Source organism: Encephalitozoon romaleae, chromosome III (genome assembly GCF_000280035.1).
Source record: "Encephalitozoon romaleae SJ-2008 chromosome III, complete sequence".
NCBI lineage: Eukaryota > Fungi > Microsporidia > Unikaryonidae > Encephalitozoon > Encephalitozoon romaleae.
The window spans coordinates 116,792-131,513 of NC_024898.1; the positions used below are offsets into that span (position 1 = coordinate 116,792).

Consider the following 14,722-nt stretch of genomic DNA (forward strand, 5'->3'; position numbering starts at 1 on the left):
TATTTCATCTTCTTACATGGTCTTACATCAACTTCTTCTTGAGAGTTTTTGGGTACATTCTTGTGTTGGTAACTCTAGAGAACTGCATAAATAGTTTGTAATAGCCTACGACTAATAACACCGCTGTAAAGACCAAGACTGCCCTCATCAGTATTGTCATGTAGCCTAGGAATGGGTAGATCCAGTAGTCGTTGAGCTTCTGGAAGTGGTGAATGACGATGAAGTAGGTAAAGCCAAATATGCCAAAAAACCAGTAGTGCCTTTTTTTCTCATAAATATTAACTCCCACCTGATCTACAAGAAGAACAATAAAGGGAAATAAATGAAGAGATACCTCGCATATCAACGGCGTTCTAACGCCTGCAGTATAAAGCTCCTTATTCTTCAGTAGTGTTGGATCTATGGAGTTAAGTGTCCAGAATACTGTTGTCACAAGGCCTTCCATTGGAAGAGTGATGGAAAGAAAATCCCTATATATCTCCTTGATGCTTGAAACGCCCATGTGCTTTACACAGTAGCTTAGAACCAGTGTTATTATTGTCATGTAGAGGCTTAGTTGAGTTATGTAGATATGGCTGCCTCCAGCAAGATTATTGACGAAATCCACCCATTCTTTTGGCTGGGAATAGTCTGTTGCTCCATAAACACAGAATATCAGAAGAACTCCCTTGAGAATTTCCTTTGATGCCGACAGGTACCTAAACTTTGCCATAAATAAGTTGTCAAAGCCTTGTGGGATTAAGCTAAAATATACTTTGGAACAGTTAGACCTCAATGAACTAATGAACTCAAGGTATGTCTTACAGAGGGTAGTTACAAACCAATGATACAGAATTAATCATTTTCATTCGGTTGCTCATACTCCTGATAGATTAAGCTATTAGTTGCAAGAAGGCCCATGTAAAATAAAGTGCCTATGAAACATGCTATCAAGACAAAGAGTATTCTTTGTACCCAACCCATTTTTCTGAATATAGGATACGCCCACTTCCCATTATTCACAAAGGAGAAATAGCATATCTCGAGAAAGTATAGAGCACCAAATCCAAATATAAAGTAGATGCATCTTTTTCTCTTCTGTAGCCTTACATCTGCTTGACATATTAACAGGAGAATGATTGGGAATAGGTGGGCTGAAAGCTCTGTTAGGAAACTCTCACGGATTCCCCGCTTATAAAGGCTCTTATTCTTTAGAAGGGTTGGATTAATAAAATACAGGGACCAAAACAACGTTGTCACGATACCTTCCAAGGAAAAGGTCACAGCTAGCATGTCCTTGTAGATTTCCTCCAGCCTTTTTCCAACTCTGGTTTTGCTAATATATCCAAGGACTGTTGAGATTATGGTTAAATATAGAGTTATAATAGTAAGATACACGAACTTTCCTCCAGAAGTAGCATTGCTCATTTCTACGATCTCTGGTGGGAGAGAGAAGTCTGTCGTTGCGTATACACAAAAGCCTAGGAATACCAACTTTAATGCCTCTTTTAAAACTGACCTTGTTTTTCTTTTTTCCATGGGTCTTGTTTTAAGATTTCAAAAATAGTCATGGAGAGGATACTGCGGGAGCCTTTTTGTTTTGAATTTTATAGGAGGGGAGTAGAGATGTGGAGGCCGAAGAGTAGGTAGACCTGAGATAAAAGAATAAAAAAGCAACCCTTGAAAATATATAAGGATGTTAAAGATATACGAGGATATAATCAGTGAGGTTATATCCAAGCTTGAGCAGGCTGGGGATGAAATCAACATGGGCAAGTCTGCAATTCACGAGCTCAGGAATGAGTGGAGGGAAAGGCTCATTGAATACACACAAGGCGAATGGGGCGGTGAGAGGAATGGATGTAATGATGGTGAAGAGGGATACCGCGGGTACGAAAGACCTTCAGAAGGACGTGTAAATGGCTTTAATGGAAAGACAACGGTAGAGAAGGATGTTGGGATGTTTGAGGACTATGAGAGCCTAAGCGCTTCGAGTGGTGATTCCGAGATAATAGGGAAGAAGGACAATGTTGGGAATTGCATGGTTTGTTTATATGTGAAGGTTAATATGTCCAAGGGGAAGTGGAAGTGCACATTCAAGCAAGGGTTTATTAGCATAGGGAATATAGACTTTGTGTTTAACTCTGCCCAAGGAGAGCTTGAGTGGTGAGCAATTTTATTTAATAAAGAATCCTTGTATATCTGGAAATGTTTGAGGAGTCAATAGTATGAACCCTTCTAATGGGGATCAAACAACTGTCTAAGCTCCTAAAGGAGAATAGCGTGAAAGGGATTAAGGAAAGACCGCTGGCATATTACTCGTCGAAAAGAGTGGCGATTGATGCCTCTATGTCGATATATCAGTTTCTGATAGCCGTTAGGTCTGATGGGTCGACTCTTGGGAATGGAGATACCACGACATCCCATTTGGTGGGTCTTTTTTACCGAACGATCCGGATGGTTGAACTAGGAATAACGCCTGTATATGTGTTTGATGGGGTACCGCCTGAGGTCAAGATGAAGGAGTTGGGAAAGAGGAATGAGAGAAGAGCAACGGCCGATAAAGAATATAAGGATGCATCTGAAGCTGGAGATAAGAGACTTATGGAGATGTATGACAAAAGAAAGACAAAAGTAACCGGAATCCATGTCGAGGAGTGCAAAAGACTTCTTGGATTGATGGGAATACCGTTTGAGACGGCGCCCAGCGAAGCAGAGGCATATTGTGCCCTTCTATGCAAGAAGAGAGCTGTCTATGGAGTTGCAACCGAAGACATGGATTCCTTGACATTCGGGTCCCCTGTTGTACTGAGGAATTTTAGTGGAACCCGAAGTAAGAAGCTTCCTGTTGTTGAATACAATCTACGACAGCTACTTGAGGACCTCTCTTTGGATCAAGATGAGTTTATTGATCTATGCATTCTCCTGGGGTGCGATTATTGTGATACCCTGAAAGGAATAGGGCCTAAGAAGGCATTAGGGCTTATAAAAAAGCACAGGAGCATTGAGAGAATTCTTCAAGAAGAGAATCTAGAAACACCTGATGAGTGGCGATACGAAGATGCTCAGAAAATATTCAGAAACCTTGCAGAGATTGGAGATGCAAAGGAATTCAATATTTCTTGGAAATCGATTGATAGAAATGGAATTGTGAAGTTTCTTGTCGAAGAGAAAGGATTTGATCTAGAAAGAGTCAACAAGGGAGTTGACAAACTTATAAATTCTGGAAGAAAAAGCACACAAGGGAGGCTAGATGGGTTCATAGCAAAAAGTAAATAAAGTTGATGATACTCACAGAGTTTTATACATTAGGTTCCTCAAATACAAGGGCCTGGTGTTGGACACGTGTTTTTTGAAGCTATATGCATCCACAAGTAGGCAACCCTCTTTGTCTATAAGTCCGGAATCAAGAATATCAAGAAAGTAGAACAGGATCTCCATACTAGTTGCTCCCTTGAGCTCGTTGACATCTGATGTAAAAGTTCTGAACTCAGATACACAGTTGATGTACTTTATCCTTTTCCTGAATGCTACCAACATAAGTGCTATATGAATCGGGTTGAATAGGGTGTAAAGAGTTTCTATGGTATACTCTGGAAGCTCATATTTCTTTATGATTATCTTTTTCGATAAAGCCGAGATACTTGGATCAATGCTGTACTGTCTTTGAATCTCTTCGTCCTCATCTATCCCTGTAAGTTGGCTGTATAAAGCTCTATATGATTCAAACGGAAGAAAGCCTATGAAAAAGACCCGGTGGTTGAATCTTGATTTAACCCGCCTTTCCAGTCTGTCCACAGAGGTACATGAGGTTGACACAAGAACTAAGCAACAAGAATGTCTTCTAGTCTTTTCAAGGTAATGGTATATATGCAGCTGGTAAGAGATGGGGATTTCGTGGTTTATATCAATGAAAAAAACTTTTCCATCTGGATTTTCATCCTTTGGAGTGGTCGGGTGAATATCCACAACTGTTCTGCTTATTCTCTCTGCATGCCTCTTCAGTGATTTGATGACCATCGCAAGTATCTCCTGGTCTAGTCCGCATAAAAGAAAATGCTCTCCATTTCTATCTACAAGACGTGTCATCTCAGACATCGTTTCTCTAAAGCATATTTCAACCGCTTCGTCCATGGAGGGAGATAAAAGGAAGACGATCTTTGTAACAAAAGGAGTGCTAGATCCCGGGTTCGAACCGGGGACACCTAGATCTTCAGTCTAGTGCTCTTCCACTGAGCTAATCCAGCTGCGCTATAAGTAAAGGCTCTACATCCGAGACTCGTGGCGTGCTTTTCATCCCTCTGTTTACCTTAAGCCCAAAGAATGGGCCACGATACTAACAACATCTCATTAAGAGAAATATTCTCCTCTCCACACACAGATCTTCTCTTAGCAATGGAATACATGCATGAACACCCATCCATAGGTGTCTGGCAATACATATGCAATAGAATTAGATACTCTGATCCTCAGACCCACTACTTGCCGCAACTTGTTCATGTATTTCTCCACAGTAAAGACAGGGTGTCCAGTAAACCAATCCACAACCTTCTGAGACATTGGGCAGCCAGAGACAAGGGTTTTTGCTGTGCATTGTACTTCCATTTAAGAAGTGCTCTTGAAAGCACCAATGACATAAGGTCCATATCCTGCTACTTTTTGATCTGCGATATATTTGAAATGGAAAGAAAGAGAATGTGTAGAAACACAAAGATCCTAGAAATACAGCATAAATACAGGAAAAAAATAGGCAGAACTTTCTGTGTACCTGCCTCAAGAAAAGGATATCCCCCCCTCAAAGGAATCCTTCTATTTTTTGTGAAGTCTGTGTCATGGATAGCTAATCCAAAGCTTTTCAGAAGAATTTGCAAATATGAGGAGATGTTTCTGGAAACAAGAAACGTATACAATATAAATGTGAAGAAGGATCTAAGGTTTGGAAATGCATTTGACGGATGGGGGATAGATGCAAATGTTTCGTTTCTCGAGTCACTCGTTGAGATCCCCAACAGGCTCAAGAAGCTTCCAAGGCACTTGAGAGAAAAGGGATTAGAGATGGAGATCAAACTGTTAAATCACAATCTACCTGCAAGAGTATCCCTTCCGTTCCACTCAAAGAGATTTGTGCTAACTGCCAGGATAGAGGAGTCCTTTCTTCTGGATTCTGCCGAAAACTCCCCATTTCTTGTTGTATTTGAAACCGCATTGGAGGTGCCAAGAAAAAGCTGTGAAAAAGAAGAGATAAAGGATGCCCTATTTCTGAAGCAGCAGCTGGATGCAGTCAGTGGGCTTTCTTCATTAAGCGAGATACATGTCGTCAAGGAGAATGTGATGGCCTCCATAGAAAAGATCCTAATGACCAAAAGATATGAGGATGCCCCCCTTGATCATTCCCTAGATGCTGTGGCTTTGCAGAACAATGAAGAAAAAAAGGAGCAACACCTTGATGATATCTGTATTAGAAAGAAGGCGTCAAGACATGGCAGAGACAATGGGATTCTTCTTATGAACTCCAGGTCGTATTCTGCAGGACAGCTAGGACAAGGATACACCCCTATTTCTTTATCCAAGGAAAAAGAAAACCCAAGCACACAGACTGGATATAGACGCCATAACGGGTGGATACTTAAGAAGGCAGAGCTCAAGAGAACTTCTTTGTTCAATAGGGAGATCGGATGGTGTGCAGAATCCATAATTGTTAAGACCGGGGAATCCTTAAAACAAGAACTGATGGCCCATCAGATTCTACTTGAGATGAGGAAGATCTGGAAGGAGGAGAACAGCCCTCTGTGGGTTAATCCATACCAGATCTACCTTGTAAACGACACGAGCGGGATAGTCGAGACTGTGGTCGATGCCACATCAATACATAAGATAAAGAAGAAGATGATGTCTGAAAATAAGAATTACTCTCTGAAGAACTACTTTGTGGAGTCCTTTGAGCTGAATAGTGAGAAGTACAAGAGTTGCTTGAGAAACTTTTTATATTCTCTTGTGGGATATTCATTAGCTACATACATTCTTCAGGTTAAAGACAGGCACAATGGAAATATAATGATCGATGAGCAAGGGCATATTGTCCATGTTGATTTTGGATTTATAATGGGAAGCCATCCTGGATTCTATTGTGTTGAGGCAGCGCCATTCAAATTCTCGAAAGAGTATCTTGAACTTCTCGGAGATCTTATGGATGAATTCAAGAGCCTATTTCTTCAAGGGTACATGGCACTGAGGAAGCATAGCAGTCGACTCTTTAGGATTATGGAAACGATGCCTGGAAGCTTGGCCGTAGAATGTTTCAATGGAAGAGAAGTCCAGAATTTCAAGGACAGATTCCGGATGGATCTTAGCGAGGAGAGGATCGAGGAGCATGTGACATACCTGATAAATAAGAGCCTTAACAGTATGGGTACGGGTTTATATGACTCTTATCAATATTTTTCATATGGATATCTTTAATTTGGGATTAAACGACTTTTTTGTTATCAAGAATATCCTTTACATGTTGTTCAGAAGAATCCAACTGCCAAACAAGCCTCTGGTGATTTCATCTCTGGGAGACTCTATATACATTGGAGATGCCCGTGGGTATGTATATGAGATGAAGCCTCCATATATTACTCCGATGGTTATATTTCAATCGCCTGGACCTGTATCTGCATTAGCCATTGGAAAACAAGTGTATTATGGTAACTGGGATGGGGATGTGGGAATTGTTGGAGGAAGGAAGATTAATTTAGGAAATCAAATAGTGAAGTGCATGGCGATTCACAAAGGTAGAATCTATGTGTCTGTAGGGCTGATGATATATAGTTTAACCCTTGGTCTGGAGATAGAATGCTCTTACGAGGTTAAACATAAGGTTCTATGTATGAGTGATTTTCAAGGGTCTATTTACTGTGGAATGGGTGTGCCGTTTCTGTTGCGTATTCATAATGGGGTTGAGATTATTGGAAGGAGTTTGCATGACACATCCATCTTCTGCATCTGTGGAGAGTATACAGGGTCTGCAGATGGAAGAGTTTTGAGACAGGACTATTCTGATTTGGATAATGCCGAAGAGATCTACAAAGGAGATAGCTGGATTAGATCGATGTACAATCAGTATCTATTCTCTGATGGAAGAAGTGTGATGGCAGACCTTGACAAACTAAAAGGGAATGGAGGTGGAGGAATAAAACCTATATATTCACATGAGGAAGATGTAGTTGGTGTAGTCAAAGTAGGAGGCAAGATTATTTCGATTGGGCTAGACTATTGCTACTGTGTCTTTGAGATCACACCAAGCCTTAGTATAGAGGAAGAAATGGAGATAGCAGAGCTTATGAACGGGTGATATTCCTTTAAATAGAAGTCTGGAGAATATGTTTGTTTAAAGTTGCTTAAGATTAGAGGAAGGATATAAACAAAGCTGGAATGTTTCTGCCTCCAGATACAAACACAAGGGAAAGAAGAAGGTTTGATCTAGACGACCTGCGTGTTTATTATCTGATATGTGAAGAGCTTGGAATAGCGGAAGAGGAGCACGTACAGAAGTCCTTTTACTACTTGATGAAGTGGGCGGGACAGGATAAATTCAGCGGAGAGATAGGATTTCTTAGGAACTACATAATGAGGATCAAGAAAGAAAGACGAGATAAGCATGGGGAATGGGATATGTTAATGCTGTGAAAGAGTTTGATAAAAACCTTCAGTTATGATATCTTTCTATACCTTCATACCAATTCAATTTTTCAATAGTATTTTATTCATCATTAATCTCGAGTTTGGTAGACCATTAACAAGGCACAGGAAAGAACAACAATTATAACAAACTCTATCATACCAAACAAGATGATCAGGATCGGTAGAAAGGATGGTTTTTCGGACAGAATTCTAAATCCCCTCCTACCCAGGGTTGAACAGACTTTACCTGATATGGCTGCAGTGATTCCCACCATTAAGCATGCAGAGAAATATGAGATGCTCTTTGCCATGTCTAGCTTTTCATCTATGTTTGTTGCGATGATCAGGGCAACAAGGAAGCTACTGAAAAATATTGTTGACACCATTATCATGATGAAGTATGTAGGGCCAAGTATGGATCTATTCCGGCTGCATAGAATTGATGCTCCTCCTGAGGAAGCCATGCCCTCACATGCACCATAAACTGCAAGAGCCATCTCTATAGCAAGACCTATGGAGACAATCGAGAAGGCTGTGTCACTGTCATTTCCTGCATCCATTGAGATGATGGGCCCCATTAACAAAAACATCAAATCATCAGCTTTGAAAACAAGATCCCTCTAAACCTTGAGCGAGGATGCTTGAATACTATGGGGTGACGGAATTGACAGGGAAGTCTGGGACGGGAAAGACGGCAATTGCTGTTGAAGAATCAAAAGAGCTTGCAACAATATACATAACAACAACTACGTTTTGCATTGGAAGGTACAAGGGGGCCTCCAAAGAAGTGATGGACCGAATTATTGTAAAGTACATCCCAAGCATTGAATATCTAGCATCCTTTGTTATGAATTCCATGGAGAGGATTATTGTGGAAAGAAGAACCGGGCTGGTCATTATAGATAGCCTAGATCATCTTCTTGCTACAGAAGGTATGGGAATGGATCGAGGCATTCTTTTCGGAGTGGTCAATAGACTCAAAAGAATGAACCAGAAGTATGGAGTGAATATCCTAGTTGTCACCTACCATTACGGCAGCTGGACCATCGGAGCCTTCTGTATACCTAATCCTATGCTTGGGCTCCAATGGATGTATATGGTGAACACAAGATACGTTTGCTCTAGAGCTGGAGACAAGAGAACGCTCAGACTTGTTAGATCTCCCTTCATGAAATCAAAAGCCTGGGAATTTGTGATTGGCTCATCCGCAGTTATGATTACATCAGAAATGCCAGAGTAAGTGAAAGGATATTCCGATGCCTGTTTAGTAAATATTTTATCTATCCACATACCGTCTGACATCCGATGGCAAGCAGAACAGGACTTCCTCTCAAAATCCTATCAACCTCTCTTAAGAAGCTCAGATACATCTCGGGTGCAATGTTTTGCGGTAGAAAAGAAGTCTCTCATGTAGAAATTGCCGGCACGTGTATATATAAAGGGAAAACCTCTTCCAGGATATTGGACTTTTGCGGGGAAGTACCTGTAGAAATGGGAGACCAGGAAATAGACTTGGGCTCATCCTACCTGCTTGTATGCAAGATATACATAAGAAATGGGGTCATAGGCTTGTACTGTAAGTCTGCACGGAAGATGGGGATTTTTGAAGAAATGTTTTTCTGGGCTGAAGTAGTAAGCCTGGGGAGAACACTGCAATGCATTCGAAACAGACACTGAAATTTAATATTAAATGATATTTGTCTTCAGGTCCTTCACGGTGTTAGAGGCTGCTTTACTTTCAGTTCTCTCAAGCAAGTCTGGATCAGAATACCCCATCTGGAGGTGAACAGCATATTTGCTTCTGTCAAGGACTTCTTTACTGAATTCGATTTTAGACTTAGTTGAAAGTTGTGGCCCAATAAATGGCCCAGAAAATACCTTTTCTTTTTGCAGCTGTCTGCTCAATGCATACAAGCAGATCACCACCTGCTTCAGGTCTTTTGCTTCAAACAAATCGTTGGTCTGAAACAATTCGTATTCATTCATGTTAAGCTTCTTGAGCCCGTTTATGAATGAACAGATGTTCTCTCTTTGTACGAATATCTGCCTCGACTCCTTGTACTTGACGTTGAGAGGTGAAACCTTATTGAGAAATCTACAGAGTTTTACTCCATCCTTGAATAAGTCATGGAACGTCCCAGGCCCAAACTTCTCTCCAAGGACTGCCTCAATCCACAGTGTCACTTCCTTTTGCTGTTTGTCCATCTCAGGGCATATGTTTTTATCATTTACTTATTTGAGCCGCAGTAACAAAAATCAAGGTTCAGGTAATACATGCTCCAAAATTGGAATAATTGAAGAAAAGGTAAGATTTTATTGGGATCTTCTACCCTTTGGCTTCTGGATAAGGAAGTCTAGGAACACAGCTACAATGGATATTGTTATGATGGAGATCACTAGCGTACTCAAAAGGAACGATACAATAAAAATCCCGGTTAATGCCCATGAAGCTGTGCAGATAGTTAACACCAGTATTAGGAAAAGTGTCTTTATGGCACTAATGCTATCTCTATAAAGACTTATGCTCTTTCCTTCAAGATCAGTTGTGAGGATTTCATATGTAGCCTGTAGGCTTCCATGGCAAAGTCTGTTTATAAAGTACCTATGCAATCCTATTGCCCCATCTCTCAGCCTATCAATAACACCCTGCTTCCTTCTGGAGAGTAAATGGCTTTTCAAAGCAAATGAGCCCGAGTACTGCATCGAGAGTGAATTTCCATTGTTATACCACAAGTTCTTCAGCTGTTCGTAAAAACGCTCCTTGTTCTCAACATTGAAATGGGAGATCTGCTTTTCAAGCATGAGCTCTCCAATGACAAACTGAGAAATGTTTGTTCTGTCTAAGCAATCAATGCAGTTCGTACGGATGACTCCATTCTGAGGCTTTCCAAAGATATAATATCCAAACAAGGAAAGGTCCTCCTCTATCAACTTTAAGAACTTTTCCCGAGTGCTTTCTTCAGCAATGCCTCCCTCTTCAAAGAAGTTGAAGTGTACGCCTTTCTTATTATTTCCAAGAAGCTCCTTTTCATATTCACAGTGTAGCATCCCCTCGTATCCGGTGTTTCTTATGAGATTCAAGTACAAGACATCCCCGTACTTATCTCTCATCACCTTGTCTGCTATATGAAGTACCTTTTTATTGCTGATAATTATCCTCGGGTTGTATTCCCTTCCAAGCACGTGCTCCCATATCAAAGGAATAGACCCTCGTACCTGGAGGAATGATGTTGTCTTCTCGCCCTCGTAGACAATCTGTTCTGTCTCTACATAGTTTGAGACATATCCTATTGCGTTCGAACCTCGACAGAAGTATCTGGCCCCGACCCTTCTCCAGGACCTTCTTGAGATTAGCCTTAGACATATTGATCCAACATCCACAGATCCAAAAAATCCTTGTATGCAGCTCACAGAAAATAAGGAGCCTTGATCTCCAGTATACTTTAGGAATTTCTCAAGTGGTAATGCATTGAAGAGAAAATCTGTATCGTCATCCTTCTTTACGGCTAAGGTTTTGTGAAGGGGATATGTGCTGAAGTACACCCCGCTATTTCCAAGGAACCTTCTCACTGCCTTCATTTCATTCTTAAAGCTCTCCATTCTCTCTCTTTTTAGTTGAATGATCTCCACATCTTTGATCTCATATACAACATGATCATACATCATCCCTCTCATAATAGCATCTACAACTAGGATAAGATAAGAAGATTTGGAGATGGTAACTATTCCATAAACACCATATGAGTGGCAAGTAGATATTCTTGTGCCGTTATTCTGCCTCTTAATGGTCAGGGCTGTGCCTCCTGTGATGTTCTCTAACACAACTTGCTCTGGAGAAGAAGTAACCTTCAAGTTTATTCCCATGTCCATTTTTATAGGTGTTCTCCGGGGTTCAGGAAACATTTATTATATGACATCGAAATGATTTATTAATACTAAGAGTTAGAAGAAAGAGGGAGATTTCGATCAATAACAGGAAAGAGCACAATAAAAACAGGAATCTTGTTGCACCCATTCAATCCTAAGCATGATAACCTTACCCCATCTATCTCATCATGTAGTTTAAATGGTAGAGCTCTTATCTTAATAGACCTAGCAACCTTGGCCTAATTAACTTGTTAAAGAAATATAATTTATCTTTTGACCTCTTAAATAATTCAAAAATTGTTGGGGGTATGGACAACTTTGGAAGCAGCTTCTTTAACTCGTATACCAATAACTCTAATAGGGAGGCTGAGGGAGGCCAATACTTCGATCCTTACTTTGTCAAGCACAGAAAAAGAACAACAAAGGCACAGCTCAAGGTTCTCGAGGAAACTTTTGAGACTAACATCCGACCAGATGCAAACATGAGAAAGAAGCTTGGAGAACAACTGGGGATGACACCCAGAAGTGTTCAGGTGTGGTTCCAAAACCGGAGGGCAAAGATCAAGAAGCTTACACAGAAGAAGATGATGCAGCAAGAAAACACAGACAACACCAAAGGGCCCGAAGCATCCCGTTCATCAAGCCCGTCTAAAGACCGCAAGTATAGCAACTACCATCCATATGTGCCTTTGCAGGCCCCATTAGAGGAATTTAATGTCTATCCGAGAGACAATAGTGTCTATAAGCATTCTATTCCACAAGGTATGTCATCGCCAATCATGTATGAGGGGTTCGGTTACAGAGGACATGAAGAATATGGATACCCTTATGTACAGAGATATGGAAATGGTGAATACTATCAGATGCAATATCCATATGGAATGGCACAAGCTCAATGGCATCAGCCTCCTGGGTTTAGAGATGAGGATTACTACCACTCAACTAGAAAACAGCAATATAGAGGGGGAGCGCCCAACCCTGAGAAGATGTAGCCCACCCAACCACATCTCATAAATTCATAGTTTGCAAAGGTTGTTTGCTATCGGCTTTCGCCACCAATAATATTAAAGCCTTATCAAAATGCCTTGAGGATATTATCGTTGCAATTTATCTCCATATAAGTGGATTAATTAGACAATGGGTCCTTAGAAAGAGAAGAAATTGTGTAAAGTCTTTTTTATTGATAAAGACTACTTGTACCTGCACACGCAGCCATGTGATCCGTTCTTCGAGCATTTTGAGTCTCCTTCTCTGTCAGGGTTCGAGCACTTGCACTTGTCCATATCTCCCGAGGAGCAAGGAGGGCACTTGCATGACTTATCGGTACATTCAGTGTTTTTGCAGGTTTTGTCTTCTTTCATAAATATTGTTTTTTTCTGTGTATATAAGTCTTTATTTGACTATTGAAACATAAGAAATTTACTTTGACAGAACAGACATCATGAATGGCGTCATCATTTCCGATTAATAGTGAATTACATAACAGGCTAGAACCTATCTATTGGAGGATCAAACAGGATATCCTCCGACTGGGTCTCTCCTCTTCTTCTAAAGTAGCGTATTCCAATAAACAGCAGATATGATAGAATAGATATGGTAAGAAAAATGAATCCAATGGCAATGACATCTCCGTGGACCTCTCCAAAGCTAAAGATAGATCGTTGCGAACGGCCTTCACATCTTAGGCGTGGTATCTTCAGCACACTATACGACCCTCTGGTGTTCCAGAATGAATTCTGGTTTAGGTATTCCCAGATCTGGGGAAATGCAGCCCTTGGAGATGCTTCTAAGAAAAGGGCAATGGAGCTTGCAACTATTGCAGCCGACAAGCTTGTCCCTACAATGTTACTGTTTCCAAGAACCTCTTCTCCTAATGCAAATATCCTTACACAATCTCCATGATTTGAGAATTTGGACACTCCTGCATGCTTATTCACAGATCCAACATTTATGGCTGACCTCGAACTTCCAGGAGAGTAATTACAGGACTGGTCGTGGAAATTTCCGGCTGGAGTAACAACAATAATCCCACGACTAGATATGCGATCAACAATCGAGTTTAAGACCTCGGAATAAGGCCCCGAAACACCAAAGACAAGGATTCCGGGGCCCTTACCATCTCCAAGGTTTTCCAATCCATAAATCATCTCAGAGAGAGTAACCTTTCCATCACACCCAACCACATCAAGGACACTTAAATGGCTTCCCTTGGCAAATCCGTTAGCTTTTCCAACCAAAAGTTCGGCCATCATGTCTCCATGTATATTGCATGATTCAAGGCTCCCGCTAAGGTTACAAACATTATTCATAGGCTTGGCCGTTGTGTCTAAAAGAAAGATGCTTACCCCCTTTCCGGTGTGATAGTATTCATAGAACCCAAGAAACCTTACTATCATTTTCTTGACCTGAAGTACCCGGAAAAACCAGTTGTCATAGAAGTAGTTGTTGAAAAGAATATTCTCGTAATGCTTCATCAAATACATGTAGTTCGGGATGTTGTTTTGAAATGCAGATACACCATAAATCTTGTCTTCTTCTACACGCATTCCTACTTCACTAGCCCTTGCTAACACATCTTCATTGCTTGAACAGAACGACATGCCTGTGGCATTCTTAGTGTACTGCCTCTTGACCTTTCCATTCAGATTCTCCACAAGAGACATCACTCTTGACAAGTCTCCGTCATGAGCATCCTTTATCAGAATGTAACACTTTTCCACTCCAATAAATCTACTATTGTCTTTGCAGGGAAGATCTGTTAGCCCGTCACTTATCTTTTCTTGGCCTTCGTAATGAGCTATAGGCTGGACTTGAGCATCCTCATTAGGCCCTTCAACCTCTACAACAATCTCCTTGACTATAGTTTGTGTTTCTATTTGGACATCTGCCGAAGGTAAGTCCGCTGCCTTTTTTATTCCACACGTGTTGTTCTCTTTCTGAAAGAGGATTCCTGGCGGGTTTTCTTCCTTGTTACATCCATCTGGCTTTCCTGGAATAACAGCCTCGCCTACTTCTATTCCTTCATTTCCCAGGATCCATTGTGACATCAAAAAGATCATAACGCCCGTCAGTAACATCTGCTCCCCTTTCCATCCAGTGGAAAGTAAATCCTTGTTCTCAAAGATGTGATACCAGTGTTTCATCTCCCTACTGTACAATAGAACTTAACAAATCAAATACTATGATTATCGTCCTCGTCACATGAGAAACT

At 40.9% G+C, this 14,722-nt stretch overlaps 15 protein-coding genes and 1 non-coding gene across 16 annotated transcripts; 8 read left to right on the forward strand and 8 right to left on the reverse strand.

Moving 5' to 3' along the window:
• Nucleotides 1-22: 22 nt before the first annotated feature.
• EROM_030930 (hypothetical protein) lies at nucleotides 23-712 on the reverse strand (the record flags this gene model as incomplete). The annotated part of the gene is made up of 1 exon (XM_009265936.1): nucleotides 23-712. The coding sequence occupies one exon, from the start codon at nucleotides 710-712 to the stop codon at nucleotides 23-25; it is 690 nt and encodes a 229-aa protein (XP_009264211.1).
• Nucleotides 713-834: 122 nt separating this feature from the next.
• Nucleotides 835-1,518, reverse strand: EROM_030940 (hypothetical protein; the record flags this gene model as incomplete). The annotated part of the gene is made up of 1 exon (XM_009265937.1): nucleotides 835-1,518. The coding sequence occupies one exon, from the start codon at nucleotides 1,516-1,518 to the stop codon at nucleotides 835-837; it is 684 nt and encodes a 227-aa protein (XP_009264212.1).
• A 157-nt stretch (nucleotides 1,519-1,675) lies between these two features.
• On the forward strand, nucleotides 1,676-2,149 carry EROM_030950 (transcription initiation factor TFIIA-like protein; the record flags this gene model as incomplete). The annotated part of the gene is made up of 1 exon (XM_009265938.1): nucleotides 1,676-2,149. The coding sequence occupies one exon, from the start codon at nucleotides 1,676-1,678 to the stop codon at nucleotides 2,147-2,149; it is 474 nt and encodes a 157-aa protein (XP_009264213.1).
• A 71-nt stretch (nucleotides 2,150-2,220) lies between these two features.
• On the forward strand, nucleotides 2,221-3,258 carry EROM_030960 (flap endonuclease-1; the record flags this gene model as incomplete). The annotated part of the gene is made up of 1 exon (XM_009265939.1): nucleotides 2,221-3,258. The coding sequence occupies one exon, from the start codon at nucleotides 2,221-2,223 to the stop codon at nucleotides 3,256-3,258; it is 1,038 nt and encodes a 345-aa protein (XP_009264214.1).
• A 12-nt stretch (nucleotides 3,259-3,270) lies between these two features.
• EROM_030970 (hypothetical protein) lies at nucleotides 3,271-4,113 on the reverse strand (the record flags this gene model as incomplete). The annotated part of the gene is made up of 1 exon (XM_009265940.1): nucleotides 3,271-4,113. One exon carries the CDS (start codon nucleotides 4,111-4,113, stop codon nucleotides 3,271-3,273), a length of 843 nt encoding a protein of 280 aa, XP_009264215.1.
• A 41-nt stretch (nucleotides 4,114-4,154) lies between these two features.
• On the reverse strand, nucleotides 4,155-4,226 carry EROM_030975. The gene has a single exon. It is a non-coding gene; the product is annotated as a tRNA-Phe (tRNA).
• Nucleotides 4,227-4,302: 76 nt separating this feature from the next.
• Nucleotides 4,303-6,438, forward strand: EROM_030980 (phosphatidylinositol-4-kinase catalytic subunit; the record flags this gene model as incomplete). The annotated part of the gene is made up of 1 exon (XM_009265941.1): nucleotides 4,303-6,438. One exon carries the CDS (start codon nucleotides 4,303-4,305, stop codon nucleotides 6,436-6,438), a length of 2,136 nt encoding a protein of 711 aa, XP_009264216.1.
• Nucleotides 6,401-7,315, forward strand: EROM_030990 (hypothetical protein; the record flags this gene model as incomplete). Its single annotated transcript, XM_009265942.1, has 1 exon — nucleotides 6,401-7,315. One exon carries the CDS (start codon nucleotides 6,401-6,403, stop codon nucleotides 7,313-7,315), a length of 915 nt encoding a protein of 304 aa, XP_009264217.1.
• An 80-nt stretch (nucleotides 7,316-7,395) lies between these two features.
• EROM_030995 (hypothetical protein) lies at nucleotides 7,396-7,650 on the forward strand (the record flags this gene model as incomplete). The annotated part of the gene is made up of 1 exon (XM_009265943.1): nucleotides 7,396-7,650. The coding sequence occupies one exon, from the start codon at nucleotides 7,396-7,398 to the stop codon at nucleotides 7,648-7,650; it is 255 nt and encodes an 84-aa protein (XP_009264218.1).
• Nucleotides 7,651-7,733: 83 nt separating this feature from the next.
• Nucleotides 7,734-8,234, reverse strand: EROM_031000 (hypothetical protein; the record flags this gene model as incomplete). The annotated part of the gene is made up of 1 exon (XM_009265944.1): nucleotides 7,734-8,234. One exon carries the CDS (start codon nucleotides 8,232-8,234, stop codon nucleotides 7,734-7,736), a length of 501 nt encoding a protein of 166 aa, XP_009264219.1.
• A 47-nt stretch (nucleotides 8,235-8,281) lies between these two features.
• Nucleotides 8,282-8,884, forward strand: EROM_031010 (putative recombinase-like protein; the record flags this gene model as incomplete). The annotated part of the gene is made up of 1 exon (XM_009265945.1): nucleotides 8,282-8,884. The coding sequence occupies one exon, from the start codon at nucleotides 8,282-8,284 to the stop codon at nucleotides 8,882-8,884; it is 603 nt and encodes a 200-aa protein (XP_009264220.1).
• A 65-nt stretch (nucleotides 8,885-8,949) lies between these two features.
• Nucleotides 8,950-9,321, forward strand: EROM_031020 (hypothetical protein; the record flags this gene model as incomplete). The annotated part of the gene is made up of 1 exon (XM_009265946.1): nucleotides 8,950-9,321. The coding sequence occupies one exon, from the start codon at nucleotides 8,950-8,952 to the stop codon at nucleotides 9,319-9,321; it is 372 nt and encodes a 123-aa protein (XP_009264221.1).
• A 9-nt stretch (nucleotides 9,322-9,330) lies between these two features.
• Nucleotides 9,331-9,849, reverse strand: EROM_031030 (calponin H2-like calcium-binding protein; the record flags this gene model as incomplete). Its single annotated transcript, XM_009265947.1, has 1 exon — nucleotides 9,331-9,849. The coding sequence occupies one exon, from the start codon at nucleotides 9,847-9,849 to the stop codon at nucleotides 9,331-9,333; it is 519 nt and encodes a 172-aa protein (XP_009264222.1).
• Nucleotides 9,850-9,957: 108 nt separating this feature from the next.
• Nucleotides 9,958-11,547, reverse strand: EROM_031040 (Phosphoinositide polyphosphatase; the record flags this gene model as incomplete). Its single annotated transcript, XM_009265948.1, has 1 exon — nucleotides 9,958-11,547. The coding sequence occupies one exon, from the start codon at nucleotides 11,545-11,547 to the stop codon at nucleotides 9,958-9,960; it is 1,590 nt and encodes a 529-aa protein (XP_009264223.1).
• A 272-nt stretch (nucleotides 11,548-11,819) lies between these two features.
• On the forward strand, nucleotides 11,820-12,503 carry EROM_031050 (Homeodomain-containing transcription factor-like protein; the record flags this gene model as incomplete). The annotated part of the gene is made up of 1 exon (XM_009265949.1): nucleotides 11,820-12,503. One exon carries the CDS (start codon nucleotides 11,820-11,822, stop codon nucleotides 12,501-12,503), a length of 684 nt encoding a protein of 227 aa, XP_009264224.1.
• Nucleotides 12,504-12,998: 495 nt separating this feature from the next.
• On the reverse strand, nucleotides 12,999-14,588 carry EROM_031060 (subtilisin-like endopeptidase; the record flags this gene model as incomplete). Its single annotated transcript, XM_009265950.1, has 1 exon — nucleotides 12,999-14,588. The coding sequence occupies one exon, from the start codon at nucleotides 14,586-14,588 to the stop codon at nucleotides 12,999-13,001; it is 1,590 nt and encodes a 529-aa protein (XP_009264225.1).
• Nucleotides 14,589-14,722: the final 134 nt, after the last annotated feature.